General features: G+C 38.1%; 1 protein-coding gene across 2 annotated transcripts in view; it reads left to right on the top strand.

Annotated features, from left to right (window-relative positions):
* Positions 1-11,950, top strand: part of MIB1 (MIB E3 ubiquitin protein ligase 1) — a 42,497-nt gene extending 30,547 nt beyond the window's left edge. The window contains exons 15-22 of one of the 2 annotated variants that reach the window (XM_028737200.2): positions 975-1,136; positions 2,407-2,588; positions 5,058-5,250; positions 6,220-6,298; positions 6,757-6,870; positions 7,057-7,157; positions 8,367-8,392; positions 9,173-11,950. In XM_028737200.2, coding sequence (XP_028593033.1) covers positions 975-1,136; positions 2,407-2,588; positions 5,058-5,250; positions 6,220-6,298; positions 6,757-6,870; positions 7,057-7,157; positions 8,367-8,392; positions 9,173-9,203 — 888 coding nt within the window. In that variant the 3' untranslated portion in view covers positions 9,204-11,950. The remainder of the gene's footprint in view (positions 1-974; positions 1,137-2,406; positions 2,589-5,057; positions 5,251-6,219; positions 6,299-6,756; positions 6,871-7,056; positions 7,158-8,366; positions 8,393-9,172) is intronic. The other variant, XM_028737199.2, reaches the window with a different exon arrangement.
* The last annotated feature ends 330 nt before the right edge of the window (positions 11,951-12,280 follow it).

Here is a 12,280-nt window from a genome sequence, read left to right as displayed (position 1 = left end):
ATGAAATAAATATATATTTACAATATCACTGAATTGAAGCAGCTGCTGATAGAACACTCTTTTTGTTGTGTCCTAATGGTTGCATGAATGGAAGACAGCTTGTGCCACCTATCTCTTTGCCTCTTCCCTCTCTGTAGCCTTTGTATTTCCTGATAAGCCTCACTAAATAGACTCCTGAATAGTGGGAGGTGGGGAAAATAATCTGAAATCAGATGGGGGGACCTTGCACAGTGCAGTCTCACTCCGCCTGTACATTGTGGCCTGCACTGTTCTGGAGCCCTGTTCCCAACCCCATGGAGAGACTTTGGAGGGGGTGTTAGGACTGCAGCGAAAGAGGAAGAGCAAGTTTGGTTGTCTGAGCTGCCTTCTGGTCATGCAACTATAATAATAATAATTAATAATAATAATAAAATAATAATAATTAATTTATTATTTATACCCTGCCCATCTGGCTGCATTTCCCCAGCCACTCAACTATTAGATGCAGCCCATTCTTATCTGCTTGTTACTTAACTCTGACATATCAAATTGTGTGCTAGTTATATTTCCTGAGATTAAAATTAGATTTGGTAAAAACAGAGTTTAAAGTATACAGTGGTACCTCGGGTTACAAACACCTCAGGTTACAGACTTCACTAACCCGGAAGTAGTACCTCGGATTAAGAACTTTGCCCCAGGATGAGAACAGAAATTGTGTGGTGGCGGCGCAGCGGCAGCAGTGGGAGGCCCCATTAGCTAAAGAGGTACCTCGGGTTAAGAACGGTTTCAGGTTAAAAACGGACCTCCAGAACGAATTAAGTTCGTAACCAGAGGTACCACTGTATAGCGTAAAAGATATAAATAAGTCTGAACATAATTAAAGTGACTTTGCATGGCAAATTTATGTGCTATTGTGCACTTCAGAGTTTCTAATGTGTCTATGACTCATTATGTGCGAAAAGAAATGTTCAAAATGTTGAATTGTTTCTCCTCAGCTTCTAGTTCGTGCAGGTGCTAAACTGGATATTCAGGATAAAGATGGGGATACACCCCTCCATGAAGCCCTGAGGCATCATACTTTGTCACAGCTTCGTCAGCTCCAAGACATGCAAGATGTGGGCAAGGTAGATACTGCTTGGGAGCCATCGAAGAACACAGTAAATAATTTGAATTTATTTATTTCTTCTCTACTATACTTTCTCTCTGCATTATGTTGCAAGATCCTGTTTTGTTTTGGTCTGCTTTCTGTTTTCTGAAAAGCAATTATTTAAAGATAATATTCCATTAAATATAAATGCCAATTGAGAATTAGTTTGGCATATTATCATGGACAACTTTGGTAGAAAAACATTTTTTTTAAATCCCCAAATATTTCTGATTTTCGTAATCAGCTTATATTTCTTTTCAAAAGTTCCTAAAATGTCATTTGAATTAACAAGCAGTAATCCAGAACAAAAATGACCTAAATAATTATAGTATGCATGGCTTCTAACTTTTCAGTTGTATGCTTTGTACTAAACGATAGAAACTGACAATAGAATTTATATATACGTTTTAGATAGTATTTTGAGCAAATTTGTCTGTGTGGTTGTATATACTAGGAAAGTGAGTTAATTTTTATTATTCAAGTAATTTCATTGAGGCAGAACAATAGGAAAAAATAACTGCAGAGAAATTGTATGATTTTAATGGCAGTAGTGTTAACAGCAGATGAGGGTTAGATTTTAACTTAAAAAGATGGCAAATGCCAGAATTGTGCTGAGTTGCACATGAAGGGTTGGTATGTGGGATGAATGGCTTGGTACAAAAGAACTGTCAACATCATGCATCCTATCCAACACTGCTGCTCCACTAGTGCAGTGGACTTTCCCAGTGGAATTTCCTCCTCCTCTCATGTTCTCTGCAGCTCCCCATGCATACTCAAAATCAGCTCCATGGGGTAGGAGGACTCTAAGGAGCAGATTTAGATGGTATGTGGGAAGAGGGAGAGGAAGGGCGACACTTCCTGATCCAGAAAGCATTGAGAGAGCTTTAAAACCTTGATGCCGCTGGACTGCTAGATGCCCAAATTTATCCTTTGGGCTCTCTTTGGGGGTACACATTGCCTCTGTGCTTCCCCCCAGCTCTCACAGCAAGTGAGCTGCTCAACCGGAGCAAAACCCGCCATCCGCCATCTTCTGAGGCAACCTGGTAGTTCCACTCACTATGCCACTGGAACTCTGCAAGTGCAGTGTTTGATACTACCAGACGATACAATCTTTCACTCTGTTCAAGGAACTTTGAAAAGAACTAACTGCATGAAGTTACACTTCAGGGCTAGTATTTGCTCAGATCTATTAATGATACAGTTTTGTCTTGTTGGTTTTGTTTTCTCATAAGATATTATTTTTCAGGTACATCATTAGTTGCGAATTTACTTTCTTTCAGTTGATAATGGGACTGGGTACTCAGGGAGCAGAAAAGAAGAGTGCAGCATCTATTGCCTGCTTCCTGGCAGCTAACGGAGCTGACCTTGGTATTCGTAATAAGAAGGGTCAGTCGCCCCTTGACTTGTGTCCTGATCCTAGCCTCTGTAAAGCATTGGCTAAATGTCACAAAGAAAAAGTCAGGTTTGTATTGTAGCAGCGCAATAGGATTAACCCACATTTCCTTTCCAATTTTCTGTTTGCTATAGAACAGCTGATAAAGTACACACACACACACACACACACACACACACACACATATATGTTGTAACCTGCCCTGGGACGTTATGGGGTGAAGGGTGGGTAAGAAACCTTGTAAATAAATAAGTACGTTTATCCCAATTCTAAGAAGCAAATAAAATTAAAGTAGATTTTCATTCTCACAATATTTAGTTTCATGTGGGCTAAAATGAATAGTGGTGTTCTCATTTATGTTTCTTAATGTTTTAATGTATTACAATCCTTGGTTTAGCTGACAAGCAAGGGGTTAAATCCAGCTCAGTTTGGCAACAAAGACAGTCAGCCCTGGTGTTTTGCAGGCATTGACTGAGAGGGATTCATTCAGGCTTCTTTCTCTGCTCCCGATCACTTGATCAGAAGGGGAGAAAGAAGCCTTTGCTAGCCCTATGTCGAACACTCTGAGAAGCGCCAAGCATAGGGCTGACCGACAGGGGAGAAAGGTTCATTTTGCAAGCATTGACAATGAGAATTTCCACTTGCTGGCAGTGCCTGCAAAGTGCAGACTACTTTCTCCTTTCCATTCCCATGGTGCAACACATGGGGCGGCAATGCCCCTTAAGATATATACCTTGAGCTATGGTTCTCAAATGCTTGGGGTACACCATGTGCAGGGGATTTGAATGGGCAGGCAGGACAACCATATGACATCATAATGGCATGTGATACACAGGTGAGTTATTCTGCCCACAAGTTGTCCTGCGGGATGGGGCCTGAAAAAAATCAGCCCCTGGAGCCAAAATGTTTTCTCCACCCCAGGGCAAGTGGAAGCCTTTTCTTCAATCATTTATTTTATTTTGCCGTTTACTTTTAATATTTCACACAATGTTTTCGTTTTTGAATTCACTGTTCACTGTGGCTATTCTGTGCATGCTGCCCTCAGCAACATTTCAAAATTGGTCAAAACTTTGAGATAGAAAATTACTTAATGCATGCTCCCTGTTCCAGATCATACAGGAAGTCAGGAAGTTTGGAATATGAGCCATGATCAAAATCGGCTCTTCCGTCCACATACACACTGTTGCAAATATTCTCCCAGGGGCAGCACCTTGTGTCATGGGATATTGGTGTAGAAAGCCCCTGACCATGCATTGGATTTTAGAGCTGTCTAGGAAACTTGCCAATTGAAGGAATGAGGTAAAGGTTCCTGTGCCCAGTCTGAACTCTGTATGCAGCACTTTAGATCCCAGCTGTTGCCTCTTTATTCTTCAGTGGGCCTCACAGGTTTTTGAAACATTTAAATAATAATCCAAGGTTTTGCCAGTTTTCCAACATAAATTTAACTAAATGTCAGTCAAAAGTGCATATAGCCATGTTTTCCTGTTAAGGGAGGGGAACCTCAGAAAAGAAACTGTTCTGTAATATATTTATTAAGACCATTTGAAAAGCCATAAAGGAAGGCTTTTGAGTCTATTGGAATTCTTCATATGCTAGACATTAAGTAAAACAAGCTGGATGTTAAATGATCTTATTTGTTTGTCAGGTTTTTTTTGCATAATATCTAGCCTGATTGAGTTTTGATGAATTCAGCTTTGCATGCACACTTCGTGACATTTTGAGAAGTATTAATGAAGATATTCTTCTGCTATTTGTTTTCCATTTTTACTAAATGTCAGTGGCACTCGTAAGTGTTAAAACAGTCCAGGAGGAATGTAAAAAAATAAAATAATTATATACTTACCAAGCTTAAGGTTTTTTGCCCTTGGCATGATTTTAAGCTATACAGAATAGCCACATTTTTCTACCTAATTCTTTCAACCTTAATGGCAGGGTGCATTGTTTACTATTCCCCTGAATTTCCAATGCAGATGAGTAAATATTAATCTTGAAGCAAAAAAACCAAATGATTACATATACTGTCAAACCTCGGGTTACAGACGCTTCAGGTTGCGCGTTTTCAGGTTGAGCACTGCACCGAACCCGGAAGTACCAGAACGGGTTACTTCCGGGTTTCGGCGCATGCGCAGAAGCACTAAATCTTTCTTTGTCCATGCGCAGAAGTGCCAAATCAGAACTCGTACGTGCGCAGACACGGCACTGCAGGTTGCGAATGTGCCTCCCGCACGGATCACGTTCGCAACCTGGGCATTGAATTGAACACCATGTTTTTCTAATCATTTAACCTGCAAAAGCATTGCAACTTGCCAGATGGAATGATGCCCCCTCTCCCCTCCCATGTACTCTCTTCTAGGGGTTTTCCCAAAACACACACATCCCAAGCAAATTTTGGGGGATGCAGGAGGTGGAGAGGAGGGGAAAGCCCTGTTATGCATGTGGAAGTCATTGTACACAGCTTCCACTAACATGGCTGGTTAGGTGAACTATGCACATTATGTTGAATATTTATATAATATCTCAATGAATATTTGTGTTTAGTGGTCAGGTTGGTTCCCGGAGCCCTTCTATGATCAGCAATGATTCAGAAACCTTAGAAGAATGCATGGTATGTTCTGATATGAAGAGAGATACTCTATTTGGTCCATGTGGGCATATTGCTACCTGTTCTCTCTGTTCACCAAGAGTCAAGAAATGCCTTATCTGCAAAGAACAAGTTCAGTCCAGGACAAAGGTGCGTGCTTTTATTTCCAGCTCATTTTAGTATGACATATCTTAAAATATAAGTGTTTATGCACCATTTTAAACTTAGAACATTTTAAATGATGCTCTTAGAATCAAACAGCAGAAACGCTTAAGCAAATGACAGTCTGGGTCATAGTCCTAAGCAGCAGAGTGTTACATTCTTAAGAATTACTTTTGACTGTGCTAAATCCTCTGCCAATTGTTTTCATTAGATGATCCCAAGTTCTGGTGTTATGAGTAAAAGGGAAAAAAATCTCTGTCCACTTTCTGCATGCTTTGCAGAATTTTATAACCCTTTTCCAACTCTCACTGGTTGCCTTTTGAAACTAAACCCCGCCCCCAACTTTAAACCTTCCTTTGTACAGAATGTGCTCCACCCTCATAACTATTTTGATCGACTTTCTCTGCACCTTTACTAGGTCTACAGTTTTGGGAGACATCCTTTTGCATCTCTGCAGATTCCTTTGGTTTTCACTACCCTGAAGAATTTGGTGTCTGCAGATTTGCCCACCTTGCTGCTCCTCTTTAACTCCAAATCATTTATGAAAAATTAAAAACCACTGGTTGCTTGGGAGACCCTGCCTCACCTCACTCCACTGTGAGGACTGTCCATTTATCCATTCTTTTTTTAATCAGTTTCCAATCTGTTGCTAAGCTAACTCAGTATTTGTGAGGGATTTGTGAAAAGCTTTTTTTTTAAAAAAAATACAAGCGTATTGTGTCTATCAGATCATCCTTTCCTAAGTGCTGACATACTCAAATAATGTTAAAATGTTGTGAGACTGGAGCCGTTGTGTCTTCCTAGCAAGACGTGTTATTCTATATGCTTGATAGTGTTATATTTAATCATATTTTGAACTAATGTACCCAGAACAGACATTAAGCTGACTGAGCTACAATTGAGAAACTAAAAGCTTCTTTATGAAAAGTTGAAGAGTTATGTAATTTTTCTTTGTAGATTGAAGAATGTGTAGTATGTTCAGACAAAAAAGCAGCTGTGCTCTTTCAGCCTTGTGGACACATGTGTGCTTGTGAAAGTAAGTTCTTTTGGTGGCTAACAATTGTTCTGTGGAATAAGATGATTAAATTCACTTGCTGAAATAGATCGAGTTTATTGGAAGATGGATGTATTAAAATATAAAAGTCCATTTCTGAGTTTGTCACACTCAAATGTGTACGGGGTGTTCTGCCCACCCCCTTACCAGAGAAGAGGAAAAGCTTAGTCCCAGATTGGTGTGAGATTCATCCCTTTGCTTATAAAAGCGAATAACTGATTGTAGGTGCTGGTGGGGGGAGCATACCTTTTTGGAACTATCTTGTGCTAGATGATAAACTGTCTCCAGTTCCTAACTTGGATGAATCAGTATTCACTGGTGAGGACTATGCAAAATGGGTGTGCTATGTGTTCTAGGCTCCCTATGATATTTTCTTGTTAATCTGTTCATTACATTCCAAACAACCTGCATCATTCTGAATAATCCCGCCCCCCCTCCAGATTGTGCCAGCCTGATGAAAAAATGTGTACAGTGTCGGGCAGTGGTAGAGCGAAGAGTGCCTTTCATTATGTGTTGTGGTGGGAAAGGTACAGAAGACTCCACAGATGACATTGGTGAGTTTGTTTATTTTTCTTCTTTTAGCAGTGGTTTCAATTTGCAAACTCCTTCCTGATTCAGGAAATGGATTGCATTGGAACCATTGTTCTGATGCAATTAATGGGCTAGTAGTAATTTTTAAATTGGTTCAGCTCTTTTGTAAGTATTTCGTGTCACCATTTTCTTTTCTCTGCATTGTGTAGCAAGTGGAAACATTCCTGTTCTGCAGAAAGACAAGGACAATACCAATGTCAACGCTGATGTACAGAAATTGCAGCAGCAGTTGCAGGACATAAAGGAACAGGTAAAAGAAATAGATAACTTTTATGATCAATATCAAATGAAAGCTTTGTGTTTTTTTTAAGGCATTATATGAAAGTTATCAATATAAAGGTTTATGTTACGAATATTATTATTGTTATTTTAATTTATTACCAATCCTTCATCTTAACGTCATGGGGCAAGTTACAATAATTAAAACAACAATTAAAGGAATATAGATAGTAGGCATACTGTGCACTGCAGTTATTGTCATCAACTCTAGAATATCTCCCTAAGCATCTTTTAGGTTCAGTAATAAATAAATAAATAAATAATGGAAAAAGATTCAGGGTGTACTCTTTCTTCTATTTTCACTTAAATGTCCACAGACACAAACTGGATTTTTTAAAAATGATGCATGGACGTATGTTGCGGAAAGGCAACTCATTTCATGTATGTTTAACAATTGGAATGTAGGACAAAAGCCACATCATTTGAAAGAATTACATTTCTTTTCTTCAGACTTTATGGCAGATTGAATATGGGTTTTAAACCTTTGCAAATAGTGAAACCCTGCCATGTAAAAGGGTTTTGTTTTTTTAAATAAAAAAAATCCTTATTAGAAATGACATTTCTATTTGGACTTTATCAACCTTTATCTATTAGTCCACTATTTTGTTACCCAGCCCTTATCCACAAAGCTGATGATAAAAATAAATAACAGTGATAAAAGTAAGATGGTAGTAACAGGCAGTAGTGTTGAGTTCAGCTCCCTCTGAATCACGGCAGCAAGAAAGTGCCAGTAGGGTGCTACTGCTAAGACAATCACTGCAAAGGCACTCCCTCATCTATTCATGTCTTATTCTTTCTCTCCTCTCCTCTACCCACTTTCTAGCACAAACACTGCAGAAAATATAAACAGCCATGGTTCTTACGTAAACTGCAGAGCAGATCATGGGGGTGCGTGGGGAGAGAAGAGGAAGGGGAAATCCCATTGCATGAGTGGAACTGTTTGTACAGTGCTGGATGTAATCCATAGTCTCTTCTCCCCCGCCACCAGAGAACAGAACAAGAGCCAAAGAGAACAAATCCACAGGAAACTACTACTAGTCCTGCTTTCAAAAGCATTCCTAATTTTTATGCTTTTATTAAAAAGGAGGGGAGAAAGATGAATGCGCAGATAAAAAGCCAAAAGCCACCTTTAGTTTGTTCCCCTCCCCGCCCCCAAACTTATATTTAAACTTATTTTCAGGACAGCAGTGATCCTCCAACTGAGCAGTGAGTTTCCTGAATGGTCTATCCTTCCAAGGACAAATCAGCTAAGTCATCCAAACTAGACTCTGCCTTCCTTTCTGTCCTGTAGGCAGGACCAACAGTCTCCTTTCTGGCCTCCTTTGATACAGACAGCACTTGGGCGTTCTAATAAAGTCATGGCCTCCATTTTTATTTAATATCACATCGGACAGAGTTCTACAGACTCAAAGGGGTCATAATATCTAGAAATAGATGGAGATTTCATTTTTCGTTGCCATTAGAAATTCTGAAAGGGTTTGTGTGTTTCCAAAATTTCAGAAGTGTTTAACTGAGCTTCACAGTCTGTTTCTGTGTGACAGATTTATTTCATGTTTCACTATACCTTTTAATTGTATAAAGTAGATGTCATTTACAAAGACAGTTATGTCCTTAGTAATGATGGTCATAATAATAAAAATATGAAGACTGTAGCATTGCTTCAAAACTTTGAATGTATTTAGCAAATGTGACGTTGGCCTAAGCCCATATACAATGCAAAATGATTCTGGTGTATCTTTCTGTGAGGAACGCTAAAGATGTATGTTAAGGGCTTTGAGAATTTTTAATCGCTGAGTTAAATTTTAGCATCACTACTTTAAGGCAGGTGGTTGATGAGTATCCTTCAGAGTTTTTTATGCTATTTATTTCACCAGCCTCACTTTCTGAAAATGGTATTTACATTAGGCGTAGTAAGCTAATAAGGTATAATACTTGGTTATTATTTGTCTCCAGACAGTTCTTTAGTTTCATTTTTGTCTCTTACAGACCATGTGTCCCGTGTGTTTGGACCGTCTAAAGAATATGATCTTTCTCTGTGGTCACGGAACATGTCAGCTTTGTGGCGATCGAATGAGTGAATGTCCTATTTGCCGAAAGGCTATTGAACGAAGAATCCTTTTGTATTAAAATATAAAGTGTCTTACAGTAGCTTGTCATATTATTACTACATTTTGCTCATTGAATCTTCATAAGCTTTAGTGGCAGCTAAAGTTTGTCCTGAAAACATTTCTAATGCTATGGAGTTGCATTGTAAGTGCTTAGACTGACAATGCAAATCAGTATTTGAGTGGTCAACCTCTCCTATCAAGAAAGCTAAACCAAGTTTAGGTTAATTAACAATGCAGTCTTTTTTATATCTTTTGCCTTTTTTTCCTCCCCAACCCCTTTATGTTAAAGGGACAATTTCCTGTTGGTATTTTTATTTTATATGTATGAACTCTAATTTCACTGTTGATTTTTATACTGTCAGCTGCTTTCATGTATAAATATTTTTAATTCTCTAAATTGTATTTGTTTTAAATACGTTTTCATAGTAGTGTCAGTAATAAATTGCAAAAGCAAGCTAAGCCTCGGAGCTAGGTACAGGAATTTTTAAAAATCAGCACAATAAATGAATAGTGTTTCAGTATTACAAAATGCCTCTAAAATCTGAAAGCCTATAATTTTGTATGGTTTTCTTATTGTCCCACATTAGTTTAAAGGAGAATGAGGATTATTACAAAAGTTGCTTGTAGCCTCCACATACATTGCAGGGGTGCCTTCTAGAATTGGCCTCCTGAAAAGCCGCCTCCACAAATGGGAGAACTCCTAATGTGATGGTGCTGAAGATAGTACAGGCTGTTGCTAGTAATGAAAAGAAAACGCACTGCATAATATAGCAAGCCCTTCTTTCGGCCTGAGAGGCTTTCAGCATCTCGGCCATAATCCCTTCAACTGAGAGAACAGTTTTTAGAATGGTGACAGACGTTATTATTTGTATACTTGCAAAAGAAAACCATTCTATCTGTAGGCTAGAATTTAACATTTTAAGTCTAGTAATTGGACTTAAATGCCACCTTGCAAAAAGGGAATATACAGCAGAGAGTTTTAAGATAAATAGGAACAATAGCTTCTGTAATATGAATATTACTCATTTTGGTGCAGACTTCGCAGTATGCATGAACTTTTCTTTTCTGAAACTTCATTGGGACCATTCAGTTAATAACCAAGACAGTGCTTGATATGTCTGTGAGATTTCTATAAATTGGGGGGCTGTTTAGGGAGGATAAGGCAATGATGGGTTAATATAAATGCTATCCGAGGATATGGAAAAGCATCTTGCTCTGAATGTTCTGCAGTAGGCTGTAGATAGTCTCCCAAAGATTAAATCACATATTTTAGATGGTGCATGATTGCAGAGAATAAGTTAATTTTTGGATTTATAATTAACAGATACACCATTTATTTGTATTTAACTCCAATTCAGACAAATTCTTATAAGCATGTGGTGAAACATTAGATTAGAAAGAAAATTGCCTTTAACAATTTGATTCCTGTTAAATTTACTCAAAGGGAATTACTTGCAGGAATATACTATATTTGGTAAATATAATCTGTGTCATATAAATTTGAGTTGAGATTTTTATTTTATTTTATGCAGAAGTTTGCAAATTGCCTGGAACAAAGTTAATCATGTCTTAGGAATGGTTTGTGATGAAAGAAGGTACAGAAACATTGCATACATAAAAATATCCATGGTATATAGGATTGTGCTGCAATTCCTAAGCATAGCCATCAGGAAGTTCCATAAAAGCAAACGGGTCTTGGATCCCTTACGTTTATCTTTCAAAAAAAGATGCATATGATTGTGTAATAGAATGAAGTATAAATTTGTTAAATAAGTGTGAGCTGCTTGACTTCTTAGACAAGCGTGCTTACATTTATAAAATACCTGTTTCTGTTCTGATTTAGAAATTGCTGGCTATTTAATTGTATAGTTGCTGCAGTATTTCAAAAGTGAAATAGCTAGTTCCAAGAACAATTTGGATAACTATTTCCACAAACGGTCTTCTGAAATTGTGCGTGCATGTGCACGGAAAAAAGATCTTAGAGAGTTTATTAATAGTAAAATAATTAATAAAATAATGTGGCACATGAGCTAGATTTTTTTTTTCAGGAGTTTGCCATCAAAGGACTTTTCATTGATTTTGAACACCCAGTTTATATAAGGAACTAAAACAAACGAGGCATTTTATGCCGAAAAGTAAAGGAAGAATGTTGTATGTCATAGGTAGGGCAAATGTCAATGCTTTGGTGACAAAGGAGTTTCTGGTATACAATGGTGTAATTCTGTGTTCTATTATTTTAGCACAGCTGGAAAAGTTGAATGATAAAGTTATTAAATCATTTTGTATCCTCTGTCCCTTTTCTCCGTTCTACAAAACACGTTCATAGCATGACTAGTCTTATAAGCAGGTCAATTAAGTTATTCATTGTCTAAGAGAATGGACGCGAGGTGCTGCATTGACCTCAAATCTAGTAGAAGGAAGTAGGGCACTTGTATTAGCAAATCTTACTTTTTGTTGCTTTAATGCTATTTTATGTCATTCTGTTCACAATGTAGAGAACAACATTATTTTAACGTCCCTTAGCCAACAGAAAACTACATTTGTTTAAACCTTTCTTAATTTATTTAATAAGTAGTTTGTTAAACCTTTATAGTATAGAAGACAGATGTTGAGACTTGAATTTATACTTTTATTAAACTGTAAATATAAACCTGAAGTGTATGACTGTGTCAAACTATATTCTAATCTGCACTATATTAGAAACAGTACTTGCAGTCCTGACCAGAGAACTACGCATAGGGCCCAACACCTATGGTAACAGGATTCCTACGGATAGTGTTCCAGTAATTAGCTGCCTAAACTAGCCGTGTGCTCCCTTCTGGCTGTGCAGCCAGTGCCCTATCTCCAATGTTCTGCATTGTGCCTGTGCTGTATAGCAGCTGGGGGTGAGGAGGGTTGCCAAGGGCCACCGGAAGTAGGACACTACTTCACAGCCAATAGGTGAAAAGAGCAGCTGTTCAATACAGCAGCAGGAAACCATTTCTCA

The sequence above is a fragment of the Podarcis muralis genome, chromosome 8 (assembly GCF_964188315.1).
Source record: "Podarcis muralis chromosome 8, rPodMur119.hap1.1, whole genome shotgun sequence".
Classification (NCBI taxonomy): Eukaryota; Metazoa; Chordata; class Lepidosauria; order Squamata; family Lacertidae; genus Podarcis; species Podarcis muralis.
The sequence above is the reverse complement of the archived record's forward strand: the minus strand, read 5'-3'. Positions and strand labels throughout refer to the sequence as shown.